The 18,557-nt window shown below is 31.4% G+C and overlaps 1 protein-coding gene across 1 annotated transcript; it reads left to right on the forward strand.

Moving 5' to 3' along the window:
• Positions 1-5,295: 5,295 nt before the first annotated feature.
• Positions 5,296-6,260, forward strand: LOC136218946 (AP2/ERF and B3 domain-containing transcription factor At1g50680-like). Its single transcript, XM_066006130.1, has one exon. The coding sequence runs from the start codon at positions 5,301-5,303 to the stop codon at positions 6,258-6,260; it is 960 nt and encodes a 319-aa protein (XP_065862202.1). The 5' UTR covers positions 5,296-5,300.
• The last annotated feature ends 12,297 nt before the right edge of the window (positions 6,261-18,557 follow it).

Consider the following 18,557-nt stretch of genomic DNA (forward strand, 5'->3'; position numbering starts at 1 on the left):
GGATAGCCTTCTAATTGACAACGCAATTGTGACAGATGAAAGTGCGATTGTGCAGCATGTGGTCACTTATTATGAAACACTCTTCACCGGCAGCATAAGACAGGTAAACTATGAAGCTATTAAATCTGTCATTCCCTCCGATGTGTCTAATATTGAGAATGAGGACCTCACTAGAAGACCCAGTATTACTGAAATTAGGGATGCAATGTTCAGCATGAATAAAGACAGTTCGCCTGGGTCGGATGGGTTTGGAGGAGTCTTCTACCAACACTGTTGGGATATTGTAGGCCCTGATATGTGCAAGACGGTTATCAGCTTCTTTGACACCAGATACATGCTTCCTGGGATGAACACGAGCATCATCTCTCTTATTCCTAAGGCTGAAGGTGCTAATGAGATTCACCAATTCAGACCGGTTGCAATGGGAAATTTCAAGTACAAGATTATTTCCAGAATCTTATCGAACAGAATTGCTCCGATTGTAGCCAGAATCACATCTGATAATCAGTTTGGATTCATATCTGGAAGAAGCATCCATCAATGCATTGTCGCAGCCTCTGAGGGGGTCAATTTGCTTAAAAAGAAATGCTTTGGGGGCAACATGGCATTGAAAATAGACATCAGGAAGGCCTTTGACACCTTAGACTGGAATTTCTTGCTAGCTGTGCTTGAGTCTTTTGGCTTCTCGCTGAGGTTCAGGAACTGGATTCTGGAGATTCTTAGATCTGCTCGATTGTCAATTTCAATTGGGGGAGGTATTAAAGGATTCTTTAGCTGCTCCTGTGGTGTCAGACAGGGAGACCCTCTCTCCTCAACTCTTTTTGGGCTGGCTGAGGATTTTCTGGGGAGATGGATCTCCAAATTGATTGAAGAGGAATGATTCATCCCGATGGTTTATACCAAAATTTTTACCTTCCCCTCTCATCTTCTCTATGCTGATGACATGCTGTTATTTTGCAGGGCCTCCTTACGCAATATGAGATGTATTAAAGAGCTATTTGACTTTTATGAATCAATATCTGGTCAGGCGGTTAACTGGGATAAATCGCAGGCTATTTTTGGTAACTACATTCCCTTACCTCGAAAAATTCGTATGGCTGAGATTCTGGGCATTAAGACAGTGGCTCTTCCAATTAACTATCTCGGTGTTCCACTCTTCTAAGGAGCTCCCAGGGCCAGGTATCTACAACCAATTATTGACAAATTTCTCAATCGCTTCAGCCTGTGGAGAGGCCAATCGCTTTCAATGGCAGGAAGGCTTACTCTAATCAAATCATCCTTGACTGGTGTCCTGGTACACTCTTTCATGATCTACAAATGGCCGTGTGACTTAATTAAGAAAGTCAACAAGGCGATTCGTAATTTTCTTTGGCCTGGGGATAGAGATAAGAGAAAATTTATCACGGTCCCGTGGAGCATCTGCTGTATGAATATGGGTCATGGTGGCCTGGGAATTAAAGATCTGAAAATGTTTAATTTATCTCTAATTGCTAAGCTGTGTTGGGATTTATTGCAGGGGCATGGTTTCATTATTTCCTTGTTAAGAAACAGATTCATGGCACCCTCAGGTCTGATGAAGTGATTCATTAGTAATTCAACCGTCTGGTGTTCTTTGCGGGCGATGTATGATATTGTCTCAAAAGATGCTGTTTGGTGGTTTGGGAATGGCTCGAATTTGAATTTTTGGACTGCTCGATGGATCACCCCTGTCGTTGCAGATCAAATGAACATCCCGCTAAAAACACAAGCTAATCTCTTCAAGCCTTTAAGCGAGTTCCGTAGCAATGATAACTGGATTAGCATTGATCTCCTTCCTGTTCATATGCAGGAAAACATCAGGCGTGTGGACAGTTTTGGTGCCGATGACAGCTGCATCTGGCAACCTGCAGAATCTAGAATACTGTCGGTAAAGGAGGTCTACTGTAATCTGAACCAGGGGACTTCGGTTGACTGGAGTAAGATGGTTTGGAAATCGCACATCCCTCCGAGAAGAGCGCTGACCTGCTGGTTACTTATTCATGGTGGACTGGCCGTCCAAAGCAGGCTGCAATCCAGAGGTTTCGCTCTGGCGCAACGCTGTGAGCTGTGCAAGCAAAATGAGGAAACGCTGGAGCACCTCTTCTTCAGCTGCAGAATATCAACAGGCCTTTGGAGGATGATCTGCTGTGATAATTTGGTTAGATGTCCGATCTTCTCCTTGTCAGATTTCTGCACTCAAATCAGGAACGTCCGTATAAGTAAAAGATGCAGAAATAGATGGCTATTCTCGGCTATCACCTGCGTTTGGTATATCTGGACTATCAGAAACAAGGCCATATTTGATCAAGACCTCCCTTCAATCCAAATACTTAACTACAGGCTGCTGAAGTTAATTCATGAATCTGCTGCTACTAATGCCGCAAATCCACGACTCCCGCCTGAACTAGATTACAGAATTGTGCGTTGGATCTCTCCACCTAGAAACTGGATCAAAATCAATACGGATGGAGCATCGAGCTCCAATGGTCGAGCTGGTGCTGGAGGAATTTTCAAAAGCCATCGGGGATTTGTTACTGGCTGTTTCGCGTATCCTCTACAGAACTCTACTGCACATATTACAGAATTGCAGGCTATTATTATAGCGGTGAGTGAAGCTTCGAGCAAAAATTGGAGCTCGATATGGATTGAATCGGACTCCACATATGTTGTTAATCTCCTCAATATGCCTCGCAGAAATGTCCCATGGCGAATCAGACAAGATTGGCATTCCTGTCTTTTAAAACTCTCAGGCATGGCATGGAAAGCAACTTACATCTACAGGGAAGGTAATCAAGCTGCTGATCGGTTAGCAGGCATTGGGCAATCAGCAAGCACAAATTTGTGGTGGGATTCTGCTCCACTGTCCTGTCAAGGCTTCGCTTTTGAAGATTTATGCAATGTAGCTCACGTTCGCTTTAGGTGAAACTCAATTTTACTTTCTTTTATTGCTTTTCTTCTTTTTATTTTTTTTTCCTTCTCCCCCAATGTAACATTTCTTCTTCCTTTTTTTCATAATATTCGGACTGTAGTCTGTGCCAGGGGTGCCAACCTAGTTGGGATGTGTGGCCTGCCTGCACGGCCCAACCTTCAGTTAAAAAAAAAGGGTTGTTGAGAACGACATTTATCACATTTTTTATTTTTCAAAATCATATTTTTTGGAGTTTTCTCTTTATATAAATTCACTATTTTTCTCTCCTAACCAAATAACACTTAAAACCTCAAAACGAAAATTTTCGAGGATTAAAGTTCCTCAGAATATCATTAACTCTTTGAATTTTTTATTTTGGGACCGTCAACTGTCATTTTGAGGCGTTGAGTGGTCACTGATGTTAAAAAGTATAAAGTTCAGTAGTCATACCATTAAGAATTAAAGTTCAGTGATCATATGTTAAAATGGATAAGGTTGAGTGGCTATAGATGTAATTTACACAATCATTTAGTTATTTTCAAGATGAAAGAAGTATTATAATTTAAAAAATATTTTATGATTTTATTAATTCAAAATATATATGATTAAATTATAATTATTTTAAATAAATAAAATATGCAACCCGTAAAATATGAAGTGATCCTGGGCTCTGATACCATGTCATGGAACTGTTTTAGCTAAAAGCTCAAGCTGATAGTTAAAGGTCCATTTCATATTAATAGCTGACACACCCCCACACGCGAAAGCACACTTGGGCTTGAAGCGTGACAACACAGGCCCATATTACTATGTCCTGCAAATAACTCAACAAATGGGGCTGCCAGGGATTGAACCCTGAACCACTTGGTCACACTAGCTCTGATACCATGTCATGGAACCGATTGAACTAAAAGCTCGAACTGATAGTTAAGGTCCAATCATATATCTTATATTAATCTCCGACACACCCCCACACGCAAATGCCCCTTGGGCTTGCAGCGTGCACAACACAGGCCCATCTCGCCATGTGTTTTTAATTCCACACATTAATGAGGTTGCCAAGACTCGAACCCTCGACCGTTTGGTCCTAGAGGACCTGATACCATGTCATGGAACCGATTTAGCTAAAAGCTCGAGCTTTTAGCTAAAACGGTTCCATGACATGGTATCAGAGCCAGTGTGACCAAGTGGTCCTGGATTCGATTCCTGGCAGCCCCATTTGTTGAGTTATTTGCAGGACATGGTAATATGGGCCTGTGTTGTCACGCTAATGTGCTTTCGCGTGTGGGGGTGTGTCAGTTATTAATATAAAGTGAAACCTTTAACTATCAGCTAGAGCTTTTAGCTAAAACAGTTCCATCATGACATGTATAAAACAGTTGACTGTGGGTGCATTTACCCTAGAAATATGTACACCTCATAGAATGCAAATTGGCTTAATTTGGTGTTCTTAATCAGTGCCTATTTTGTAAAGTTTGATTTGCTGTTTCTGCATAAAACTCCAAAATGTTTAGCCCAAAATTCTGGGGAACCCATTAACTTATTTCGGCTAAGAATAGCCCAATATCTGAACTTTTTCTTGCTTCATTGTAAGCTGCTCAATGCAAGTAAGGAACTCTTACATCTGCTCAAATTTCGGCGACCTATTATCAAATGGTAACATTCAAGCAAATGGTTCATTTGTGGTCTACGGCTAGAGAGAATACTATAAGAAAATAATTAAAAAATATATTTTTGCGCCAGCATTTTAATAGTAAGGAATACATTTTTCTTTTCTCATCAAAATAATATCCTGTGTTTCAAAACATTATTGCCATCAGGTGTTAAAGGTTCAAAATACTTTTGTAATTATCGATTTTTATCCTTTTTTTAAAGAAAATAGGAAAAAAAAAAAAAAGAATAGATGAGGAAAAAAATAACTTCTGCACAGATTGTTTCAGCAAATGAAAAATTAGAAGCATAACAGAATGAAAACTAGTATATTTTTCATCTTTTTACCTTTCTCCACAAAAGTCAACTGCAAACTGTCATATGCATTTTTTTTATCACCATGTATGGTTAGTTCCAGAACTTGCCATGAGGTCTAAGTTGTACCTGCTCTTCTGCAAATATATGTATTTCTTCCATTTGGTTTCCTTCATCTTGTTTTATGGATAACAGTAAGAATTCTGTTGCACCTTCCAAAAATGATTCTGCAGTCTTAGTTGTACTTGTCATTTTATAGTTGCAGTTACCATAACCAATTCTTAGTGTGCTGTGACTTTAAAATTTCTCCAGCTATATTCAGTTCCCTCCCTGCTTATAAATGCATAGTAGGTTTAGTTTCTTCTCCATTGTTCTTTTCACAAGAATGTGTGGGAAAATTGAGAAGGCTATGGAGTTGAATTTGAGGCTCAACATGTCCATTAATAGTTCAAACTCGAATTTCAGCAACCATAGCGGATCAGCTTCAAAGTTCCGAGGAGTGATTTGGCTTAGAAGTGGCAAGTGGGGTGCTCGGATCGCCTATAAGTACAAGGCGTACTGGCTAGGAACATTCGACATGGAAGAAGAGGCAGCAAGGGCTTATGATAGAGCAGCAATCAAACTTCAAAGAAGTGATACGCCACTCAACTTCCATATGCAAACCTACACAGTCCAGGAGACGAAATTCCAAGGTCAGTACTCGAACGAGGAGATCCTGGAGATGATAAAAAACAAAACTTACATCACCAAATTCAGTAGCTTTCTTGCAAATCAATCTTTGGTGAGAGAATTCAACGCGAGTAATCCATCACGCCGCTATGGTGGGATCTCGTATCAACTCCTTTTCCGGAAGGAGTTGACACAAACTGATGTTACTCACATCAAAGGGCTTTACATCCCTAAAGTATATGCAATGGGGCACTTTCCACCACTGGCTGGTGTGAACTCGGAAACAAGAGAAGGTGGCGAGAGAATGTCCACCGAGCTAATCTTCTATGATAAACATTGTCGGCCATGGACTTTCCGGTATTCGTACTGGAAGAGTACACAGACTTTTGTGTTTACAAAAGGGTGGAGACACTTCCTGAGGATGAACAGCATGAGGCCGAGAGATTCAGTCTTCTTCTACGTATGTAAGCAGCAAAGGGACAATCAGAGAAAAACATATTACGTGATAGATGTGCAGCGCGCTGGAACCGAACTTTATGGTTTGTGTTGGATTACAGACATGGAAAATGATTTTTGGAAAAATATAAACAAGGGTATAGAAGTTGAACAAATGGAGGAAGAGACTGATAATGCAGTGAAGCTTTTTGGTGTTCAGATTGGAAGAAGAGTGGATCATAAGCGGAAAAGGACCCAGGAATAAGAATAACTTTGCTGCTTTTATGAATTTCAGAATTTAGTCATTTTAAATTTTCATTTGCAATAAGTGAACTTTTATGTTCATTATAACATGATTTCAGTTTATCCACCTGATTTTAGTTTATGACAGAAAATTTATATTGTGGTTCTACATGAAGGCTATAGTTACTTCCTTGAAAAAAGAAAGTAACCCTTACTTTGCTTGCATAACCATTGATTGTACTTAAAGTTAATCTAAACCATCCAATTATTTTAGCTCGGTAGTTCAATTCTTCCAACTGGTTACTGTTTGTTCCGGTATTTTCAATAATTCTCTCACCTCTTTTTCTACACCACGTCTCTCCAACTTGTTTCCTCACTTGTTGAAGATTAATAATTTCAATTCACAACATTATTTACTTGATTATCTATTTGTGATTTTGGAGGATTAATGAGCAAATAATACTTTATATAAATTTTTTCTTGTTTGAAATATTTGACCATTTTGTCTGCTATTATCTGAGCAGGAATCAATCATATGAATTTTTTTAGCTTGATGGTTTTCTACGCATTAATTTTCTTAAAGAAACATGAATTAGTTTGTAGTGTGCCACTGACATTGCTGTAGTTCAGTGGCGAATACAGAATTGCTCGGTTGTGGGCCGATTTTATACGTGGTATGTAAAAAAAAATTTGCTAAATCGGTGTCTAATAGGAAAAGATCGAATTTAGAAAAGGTCTAAAAGATGAAAAAAGTTAGAAATTTAAATTTAACAAAGGCTTAACAGGCCCAAAAAAAATAGAAATTGGAAAAATTACACAGAACTTTAGTTTTGAAAAATTATTTACAATTATGTCAAATCATAATTTTGAACTATGTCAAACTAATAAAATCATTATTTTTAAAGATTAAAGTTTATAAATTAAGGATCTAGAATATATTGTCAAGCGTTTGAGATTTATGAATTGGGGTTTAAACTCTTTAAATTAGGTATAAAAACATATTTTATTTGATATATATAGAAAAAAATGACATATTGAGAATTAAGTTTGATGATATGATTTGGTTGTAATTTTATAGTCAATTATGATATTCATGTAAAAAGCCCATTTGGATTTAATGAGGGTCTACCAGGCAAATAAAATTAGAAATTTAGACTTAAAGAGGACCTAACATGCCCAAAAAAAATTAAAATTTTGGATTTAGAGAAAACTTAACGGGACCTAGGCCAATTTTGAGATACTAATATAGCACCCGAGCTAAATTTCTTGAAAACAGGGGGGCTATAATCACCACAATCTTAGATTTTATGGAGACAGAGGGGTCGAAACTACTCGTGGTCATGTGGTTCCGGTGGCTGGAGAGACCCGGGCCCCTGTCTCCACCCCTGCTGCAGTTTAATTTATAAAAATATTACATACAAGAATTCAATTGAATTTGTTTCTTTCAAGGTTGAAATTAAACCCATATTATTTTAAGTAAAATTGTTATTGTATAAGAAATATAAAAACTTTGTGAAAAAATAGAATTTTACGTAAAACTTTTAAACTTTACGTAAATCTTTTATTTTTATACATAATTTGCATAAATATTTTATTTTTATACATAATTTACGTAAATTTAGACTAATTTTACGTAAAATTTCTTTTACAATAACAAATCAATAAGTTTGTAAAAACGAGTCTTACGTAAAATATTTTAATTTTACGTAAATCCTTTATTTTTAGACATAATTTACGTAAATTTAGTATTTTATAAGAAAAATCCACAAAAATTTTGTGAAACATAGAGTTTTACGTAAAACCTTTGAAATTTACGTAAATCTTTTATTTTTATACATAATTTACGTAAATTTAGACTAAATTTACGTAAACTTGTATTTTTATAAAAAAACAATAACTTTGCAAAAAAAAAGATGAGTTTTACGTAAAACCATTGACTATAGTATTTTTTTTAGACATAATTTATATAAACTTGTATTTTTATAAAAAAAAAATCAATAACTGTGCAAAAAAAGATGAGTTTTACGTAAAACCATTGAACTTTTCATAAATCTTTTAGTTTTGTACATAATTTAAGTAAACTTGTATTTTTATAATCTACGGGACCTAGGCCAATTTTGAGATACTAATATAGCACCCGAGCTAAATTTCTTGAAAACAGGGGGGCTATAATCACCACAATCTTAGATTTTATGGAGACAGAGGGGTCGAAACTACTCGTGGTCATGTGGTTCCGGTGGCTGGAGAGACCCGGGCCCCTGTCTCCACCCCTGCTGCAGTTTAATTTATAAAAATATTACATACAAGAATTCAATTGAATTTGTTTCTTTCAAGGTTGAAATTAAACCCATATTATTTTAAGTAAAATTGTTATTGTATAAGAAATATAAAAACTTTGTGAAAAAATAGAATTTTACGTAAAACTTTTAAACTTTACGTAAATCTTTTATTTTTATACATAATTTGCATAAATATTTTATTTTTATACATAATTTACGTAAATTTAGACTAATTTTACGTAAAATTTCTTTTACAATAACAAATCAATAAGTTTGTAAAAACGAGTCTTACGTAAAATATTTTAATTTTACGTAAATCCTTTATTTTTAGACATAATTTACGTAAATTTAGTATTTTATAAGAAAAATCCACAAAAATTTTGTGAAACATAGAGTTTTACGTAAAACCTTTGAAATTTACGTAAATCTTTTATTTTTATACATAATTTACGTAAATTTAGACTAAATTTACGTAAACTTGTATTTTTATAAAAAAACAATAACTTTGCAAAAAAAAAGATGAGTTTTACGTAAAACCATTGACTATAGTATTTTTTTTAGACATAATTTATATAAACTTGTATTTTTATAAAAAAAAAATCAATAACTGTGCAAAAAAAGATGAGTTTTACGTAAAACCATTGAACTTTTCATAAATCTTTTAGTTTTGTACATAATTTAAGTAAACTTGTATTTTTATAATCTACGTAACCCTTTTATTTTGGAGAAACATCCACAAACATTGTGAAAATTAGAGTTTTACGTAAAACCTTTGAACTTTACGTAAAGATTTTATTTTTAGATATAATTTACGTATAGTTTGACCAAATTTACGTAACCTTTTTATTTTAGGATAAAAAAATTCACAAACCTTGTGAAAATAGAGTTTTACGTAAAACCTATGAATTTTACGTAAATCTTTTATTTTTAGACATAATTTACGTAAGGCTTGACTAAATTTACGTAACATTGTTATTTTAGGAGAAAAAATCCAAAAACCTTGTGAAAATTAGAGTTTTATGTAAAATATTTGAACTTTACGTAAATATTTTATTTTTAGAGATAATTTACGTATTTGACTAAATTTAAGTAACATTTTTATTTTAGGAGAAAAAAATTCACAAACCTTGTGAAAAATAGAATTTTACGTAAAACCTATGAATTTTACGTAAATCTTTTATTTTTAGACATAATTTACGTAAGGTTTAACTAAATTTACGTAACCTTGTCATTTTAGGAGAAAAAGTCCACAAACCTTGTGAAAATTAGAGTTTTACGTAATACCTTTCAACTTTACGTAAATATTTTATTTTTAGCTATAAATTACGTATAGTTTGACTAAATTTAGGTAACCTTTTTTATTGTAGGAGAAAAAAATTCACAAAGCTTATGAAAATAGAATTTTACGTAAAACCTATGAATTTTACATAAATCTCTTGTTTTTAGACATAATTTACGTAAGATTTGACTAAATTTACGTAACCCTTTTACTTTTGGAGAAAAATCCACAAACATTGTGAAAATTAGAGTTTTACGTAAAACCTTTGAACTTTACATAAATATTTTATTTTTAGATATAATTTATGTATAGCTTGACTAAATTTACGTAACCTTTTTATTTTAGGAGAAAAAAATTCACAAAGCTTGTGAAAATAGAGTTTTACGTAAAACCTATGAATTTTTCGTAAATCTCTTATTTTTAGACATAATTTACATAAGATTTGACTAAATTTACGTAACCATTTTACTTTAGGAGAAAAATCCACAAACATTGTGAAAATTAGAGTTTTACGTAAAACCTTTGAACTTTACCTAAAGATTTGATTTTTAGATATAATTTACGTATAATTAGACCAAAATTACGTAAGCTTTTTATTTTAGGATAAAAAAATTCACAAAGCTTGTGAAAATAGAGTTTCACGTAAAACCTATGAATTTTACGTAAATCTCTTATTTTTAGACATAATTTACGTAAGATTTGACTAAATTTACGTAATTCTTTTACTTTAGGAGAAAAATCCACAAACCTTGTGAAAATTAGAGTTTTACATAAAACCTTTGAACTTTACGTAAAAAATTTATTTTTAGATATAATTTACGTATAGTTTGACTAAATTTACGTAACCTTTTTATTTTAGGAGAAACAAATTCACAAAGCTTGTGAAAATAGAGTTTTACATAAAACCTATGAATTTTATGCAAATCTTTTATTTTTAGACATAATTTACGTAAGGTTTGACTAAATTTATCTAACTTTGTTAATTTAGGAGAAAAAATCCACAAACATTGTGAAAATTATTATTTTACGTAAAACCTTTGAACTTTATGTAAAGATTTTATTTTTAGATATAATTTACGTATAGTTTGACTAAATTTATGTAAACTTTTTATTTTAGGATAAAAAAAATCACAAAAGCTTGTGAAAATAGAGTTTTACGTAAATTTTTTATTTTTAGACATAATTGACGTAAGGTTTGACTAAATTTACGTAACCTTGTTATTTTAGGAGAAAAAATCTAAAAACCTTGTGAAAATTAGAGTTTTACCTAAAACCTTTGAACTTTACATAAATATTTTATTTTTAGATATAATTTACGTATAATTTTGCTAAATTTAGGTAACTTTTTTATTTTAAGAGAAACAAATTCACAAACTCTGTGAAAATAGAGTTTTACGTAATTTTTTTATTTTATCAGTCCCTATGTTAAATATCTAACATATTGTTTAGTTCTCATATTTTCACAATATATTGTTTACTTCTTATTTTTTATTTTGATCAACAGTTTTGTCAGTTAAATTTTTAAATTATTCAACAAATTAATCCATCTACAAGGGACTAAGCTGGTGAATTGAGCTAAAATTAAGGACTGAATAGTGTATTATTAACATATAATGACTAAATAATGATTAGATTAAAATATAGGGACTCATATATTATTTACCTTGTAATTAATAATCTTTAAAAAATTTATAATTAAATATTACCCGTTATAGCAGGTTACCTTTTTTATTAATTTTAATTACTATTGGATACTAAAACAAAGTATGATTACTTTTTTTTCCAACATAGTAACCATAGAATTTACCTGTGGTTCTATGCTTTATGAGATGAGTTTATGTAACTTTATAACTTTCAATATGTAGTAGTATTCTGGAAAATATGAATTGGTATTATTTCCTTTTATTTTCACCTAAATTTACATTACCCACAAAAGATGCAATTAGCGATTTGTCAAGGCTAGGAAAAGTTCTATTATGATTCCGTTCCATTTTGGATCTTATTAATTAAAATGTGATAATTATACAATTTATTATTTTACACTAATCATTTTTTAATTTTATAAGCTGGGTTTATTGTACCTGGTACCCGGCTGATTTAACATTGTGTTGTATTTTATTGTTTTGTAGACTTTAGAAAAATACAAAATTTAACTTCATTCTTCTACTAATGAATGTGTAAAACTACATGATTTTATTATTGTTGTTTTATTTTTCAATATCATAGTTGATAAATTAATATGATTATATATGAAACTAGATTTTAAAATAGCACTTATGGTAATATACTATAGTTAATTACTTTTTAAAAGTAATATTAAAGGGACCAAGGACCGAAGAGATAACTCAGTGACCATATGACTATGTTTCAAGTAGCGTTTGCTGTTTGGTGTAGACTTATTCATGGGTCGAACTAGGCTGAGTTTGGGCCGTGTTCAATAGGCTTTTGTCAAAAAATACTTAGCTTAGCCTACTGTTGTTTTAGGCGTGTTGACTTGGACTGAGTTCGACTTAAAAATCAAATTTCAAATGCATACCAAATAAGTCCACCTAATATATATATAATAACAAAAATTAAAATTAATAGGGCGGGTTAGGGTAAACGACCAGTACTATTTTTATAACATTCAAATCTGCCCTATATATAAGCAGGTTTTAACAGACTTGGGCCGAGTTGGGCCTAAAGTCATCTTTTGTTGCTCGAGCTCCGCCAATTGAACACGAGCCTAGACGGCTGGGCGGATATCCAGGCCCATGAACCGTTCTACTTCATTTATTCTGATTTAGTTTGCCTTTTTGATTGTGATGTGTTTGGCTGCTTGAAAAGTTTTGGGACATAACGAGAATTGCAAAATAAATCAATGGGATTTAGATTGGGGTTCCATTAAAATATTAAGGTAATACTATCTTTTTTCTCTTCGTTCCAATTAGATTAATCTTTCTATCAATAGATTTTTTCCCCCCTCATTTATAAGAATTAATCTGTTTTGACTATTTATTGTTGCTTTTCATTTTGCAATTCCTTTGGGGCTTGGATGAGGAACTTTTAGCAATAGTTCCAAAGCTTGTACTTGCTGTTCTGCAAAGGGTTTCTTTCCTTGTCTCTTGTTGCACTATTCTTTTGTGTTTTGTAGTTTCGCAGAATTAATTATTCTTTGCTAAGTTTAGTTATATTTGCTTTATCTATTTGGGCTTGGATACATTGATGTAGGAGATTATCAATGAAATTGTACTATTTGCTGAATATGTTAACTACCTTTTTAGAGTGAAGAAGAAAGATTGCTGCAGGAAGGTCTTAAACAGGTGAGTGTGGTGGCAGTTAGGACTGAACTTCAGTCACTGAAGTATAAAAAACTTGAAAATGATGTAGAATATGATATTATTTCATGAAAATCCTTCTTCGCCTTATTAGACTCCACGAATATCCTTCTTCTATCGGATGTTTAACTCCGATCATACCTCGCATCTTCTCAACAACCTTAACCAAAACCTCAAGTTTAGGGCATCATACTTCATAACAAAAATTACATGATTTATTCAATATAAAATTTATATATACCTCTTTGCAGGTAGAGCTGCAATATAAAGCCCATGCTATAAGCATTAAGATCTATATCCTCCGTTATTCCATAACAATAAAAGTGGACTATAACAGCAAACAAAAACTCCATAAGTTCCTCAAAAAGCTAATGTTTAACAAATAGTTCTATTTTCAGATTTTACAACAAACTAGAGTGAAATGTGTCCATTTGGTACTTACAATTTCTTTCGCATTGAACACATGGGATCTTCGGTTTCTTATGATCATCAGTACAAGAATACTTGCACTTGCAGTAACAGCAATACCAATCTCCTTCTGGAACTTCCTACAATCTGAATTCAAAGAATGATTAATCAATTGATTCTGCTTATATGTAATTCTAAATTGCTTATATAAAACTCACCTGCATTTCAATACATTCGAGATGGAAGATGGAGGGGCATCCATCGCACAATATTACCCGACGTTCTACATCACCATCTGCACATATTTGACAAGTATGATCTCGGATTCATAATCAACTTTATTGTATTGGCTCCTGTCTATTCTGTCTTCCTGGTTCCATATGTCCAAAAGGTGTTTCAACAGAGACTGATTAGTCTGAATCACAACTATGGATTCGTATGATCTATCGGATGAACAGCTAGAATGATTATAGAAACCAAGCACAGTTATCACACTATTACAACATCCACACAAAACACCTTCTGGTGTTACTTTTCCTTCCTTTGTCATTCCATTGATTTCACATCTGATGCTTTCTTTTTTCTTTATTTCTTTTTCGTATATCATCCATGAAACAACAGTGATCTCTTCTGTTTCGCTCATTCTTGATGAACAATTACGTCTTCTCTGTTGCCTTGGGTTTCCAGCTCCTTGGTCCATGACAATATTGTTTCTCCTCCTTTCTCTCAATTCATATGCCATTGTTCTGTGTTTCAAAAAAAACTCAGATTCGTATGAAGGAACAAATGTCTGAAACACTGGAGTGGAAACTGATTAAATAGATGTGTAAAACACTTTAAATTTTCCGGATAGTAGCTGTTAATGGGGTGTTTTGAGAAGAAAATGATGGATATATGCAGTAACAGATTAATGACACTTCACAAATATTAATTGCTATGCTAATTTTGATTTTTTTTATTCATTGACATTAATTAATTGATACTAAATCTTGTTTTCTATTTTATTTTATTTTAAATTAAATTTATTTGCTGGCTATATTAGTATATTATATGGTTCACATATGTGGAAAATAAGTTTATATACTTAATGAAATAAAAACATTAACTTTCTTTCTTAAAGAAAAAAAAAACATTTTCTCAGTTATGTTTATATTCCTAATATCTCATATTCTTGCTGTAACTATGAGAAAATATTAACCTCATGAATAAAGTTACCTAATCCATTGGTACTGTTTGAGTGTAAAATTGGGAAGTTTTGAGTTAAAAAAACTAATGATAGTATTTCTTTTTTGGGTGAAAAACGATCTTTGAAAGTGGTGAAAGAAATTTTTTCAAATTGAAGATTAAAATATTTATATTGAAAAGACTATTTTGTCTCTAATTATTACCTTTAATAATAAATAACAAAAACATTATCATATTAATTGTTATTTTGCACTAGCAGTTACAAGCTATTACGGATTAGCTAAGTTTTTTACTAAATAGGTTTACATAGACAATTAATTAAATTTAGAGGAAATTACATCAAAAATAAGATTTTAATTTTAATTTATATTTATGAAAATCATTTTTATGTATTTTATCAACATACGATTTTAAATCTTAAAATACCACAATATCACAACTTTAATAAATAAATTATCATTATTTGTTATTTTATACTAGTAGTTACAAGTTATTATGGACTAACTTAGTTTTTTTTTAGTAAAGTTTACACAAATAACGAGTTAAATTTAGAGAAAATTATCACTACAAGAAAACAGCTAGTTAGCTTTGGTAGCTGATGCCTCGAACAAATCCTTGTGAAACAACTTTAAATTCTTAATTCCAAAGCTTTCTGTTCTCAAGTTTGAAATCTTCTCTTTTCCTTCATCCATTAAAATGTTTTTTCCTAACAAGTTGAGATGTCTTCAAGAAAATAAACATAAATTAATATTTGGTAAAAATAAATGGCAAAACCTTAAGCCAAAAAGAACAAGTACAAACCTTCAACCCCATATATTAATCGGAGAAGGAGAAAATAACATAAAACGTTGAGCTAACCAAAGAGACAATCAATCCAGTCATCTATCTTGCTCTGACAAAACTAAACCATGATTGAAGAATGAAAGCTTTCGACAAAAGAAATTCATTCGCGAAGTTATGGCGGAATGATTTAGGGCAGTCGGACGAAAAAACGCAGAGAGGAGAGAGAAGGAGAGAAGAGGGAGGTTTAGGGCTTTACTTTTTTCCTTTTTAATTTCTATTTATATTAATTAGGGTTTCCTTTTAATTTTATATAATTTCTATTTTATTTTTAATTATTTTCTATCACGCGATTAAGAAAAGTCGCTAGACAATCTATACAATCAGTACAATGGGTGCCAATTTTTCCGCCCATTGTAGCGACTGGGAAAAACATTAGGCGATGAAATTAGTCGCTCATTTAGCGACCATTTTTATATGGTCGCTAAAAACAGTAACTAACTAGCTGTTTACTTGTATACATCAAAAATCAAATTTTAATTTTTGTTTACATTTATAAAAATTATTTTTATATATTTTATCATCATACGATTTTAAATCTTAAAATATCAGAATATCACAATTTTAATTTTGTTTTGTCAAGAAAAACAGTTTTTAGAAAAAAAAACCACCAGATTTGACATTTTAATAAATTTGTTTAAAAGAATGAGACACTTCTAAATAATTTATCAATCCTGACTATTGTGTAATTTACTCTTAAATTTGCTAGATAAAAAGTTGACCATGCAACCTCTAATGTAGTATGCTAATTGATAAATTCGAAACTCTACTTGTCAAATAAATTCATTCTCTGCCTCAATTAAAATTTAAACCCTATAAACGACTTGAATTTAGGAAATAGGATGAGGTTAACAAAAGCAAAGTAATTAAACAGTGAAGCTAAAACTTGCAAATGAGTGTATTCCATAATAAAAAAAATAGGCATTTCCAATTTGGGTCAAGTCAAGAAGGGAATTTAACTAACATATCAAAAACTAAAGAGTACCAATAAAAAAGGTAAAAAACAAACTAATATTAAAATGCAATATTTCAACAACTTTTTGATTTTTGACTGGTTTTTAACAATTTATCAAAAAAATAATAAAAAAAAACCCTCCCAATTTGTTGGCCTATGTGCAAGTGACCTCCTTGCACATGCCTATTTACAGGTTTGAAAGAATACAACATGTTACGATCTATATATTTACAATAAGTGTATAGTATTGGGTTTCATATATCTCCATCGAAACATTATATATCTCTAACAAGTATATATAGCTAAAGCTCTTATTTGTATTACATATGAAAAATTAATTGGATTGACTCTTATTTATTTTTAAACCTTTATTTCCATTTAGTAAGCAAATATTCAATTGCTCTTGATTGAGATCATTTTCATGCTTAAAATAAGAACCAGACATTTTGTTTTCTTTTAATTAAAGAATTTAGCTTGAAAAGTAAACTATCTTTTTTCCAAACCTTTTTCCTTTAATGGTCAAGTGGTGGTGGTGAGTATTGTGTTGATGTAAGACGGAGGGGCTATTTTGGTCTGCAGTAGTGAATGAGAAATCGTTATCACTTCCTCTCTCTCTAGTGTTGCGGAGTTCTGCTATTGTCGTTGTGGGATACTCAATTATCATTAATTTCTAGGGTTAAGGTCGGATAAACAGGAAAGTAAAACATAAAGTATCGTTCACTATAAGGGAAGATGATGTTATCTGGATGACCTAGCCAATTGTTCTCCTCAAGAGAAAAAGGGGGAAGATATTTCCACTTGGCGCCTAATAAATTGTGAAATTTGAAGTTTTTAATTTTTTTTATCTTTTTATAGAATTTTTTTTGTTATACTAAATATTATATTTAAAACATTTGTTTTTAAATGGAAAAAGAATTAGACATGATGTAATTATTAAATATGATTTAACTATTTTTTAATAAATATTATTTTTAAGTATAAAATTAGATATATATTTAAAATTTTATGAATAATAAATATAATTATTAATATCTAAACACGCAATTTCAATTTATATTAGATGTAATATATTAATATATGTATAATTTATTATGGTGATTTAATATCATATTGTATAATGTTAAAATATCTGAAAAAAAATAAAGAATATATAAATTTTGTGTTTGTTTCCATGTTTGAACTTTGTATTTGTTTTCATCATATTTGATAGTGGTTGTTAATAGGGTGTTTTTAGAAGAAAAATGATGGATATACACTCCTTAACTGATTAATTGGTAAGCTAATTGATTTTTTTTGATTCATTGACATTAATTGATACTAAATATTTTTTCCTATTTTATTTTAAATTAAATTGAATAGTTGGCTATATTATATGGGATCACAAATGTGCAAATACTTAATGAAATAAAAGCATTAACTTTCTCAGTTACATTTATATTCCAAATATGTCTATTTTGTATTGTTGTTGTAACCTTAGTACTAGGCATTCTGGCATCCTTTTTCTATTATTCACAAATTTCACTCCAAATTAAAGCCACTATAGAACAATTTTAAGTGTAAAATTGGAGGTTTGGAGTTAAAACTTATAATATTATTATTTTTTTTGGTGAAATCCGATCTTAAAAAGTGGTGAAAGTAATTTTTTCAAAATGAAAGATTAAAATAGTTATATTGAAAGACTATTTTATCTCTAATTATTATCCTTAATAAATAAATAAATTATCATTATTTGTTATTTTACTTTAGTAGGTACAAATTATTATGGATCAGTTAAGTTTTTTTTAGCTAAGATTACACAATCTAATTAAATTTGCTAGAAAAAAAAGCTAACCATGCAATCTCTAATGTAATATGCTAATTGATAAATTCGAAACTCTATTTGCCAAATCCTCAATTAAAATTTAAACCCAAAAAACAACTTGAATTTAAAAAATGGGATGAGGTTAAAAAAAAAAGCAAAGTAATTAAACCTTGAAGCTAAAACTCAAAAAATGAGGTATTTCATAATAAAAAAGATAGGCATTTCTAATTTGGGTCAGGTCAAGAACGGATTAAT

The sequence above is a fragment of the Euphorbia lathyris genome, chromosome 1 (assembly GCF_963576675.1).
Source record: "Euphorbia lathyris chromosome 1, ddEupLath1.1, whole genome shotgun sequence".
Lineage (NCBI taxonomy): Eukaryota > Viridiplantae > Streptophyta > Magnoliopsida > Malpighiales > Euphorbiaceae > Euphorbia > Euphorbia lathyris.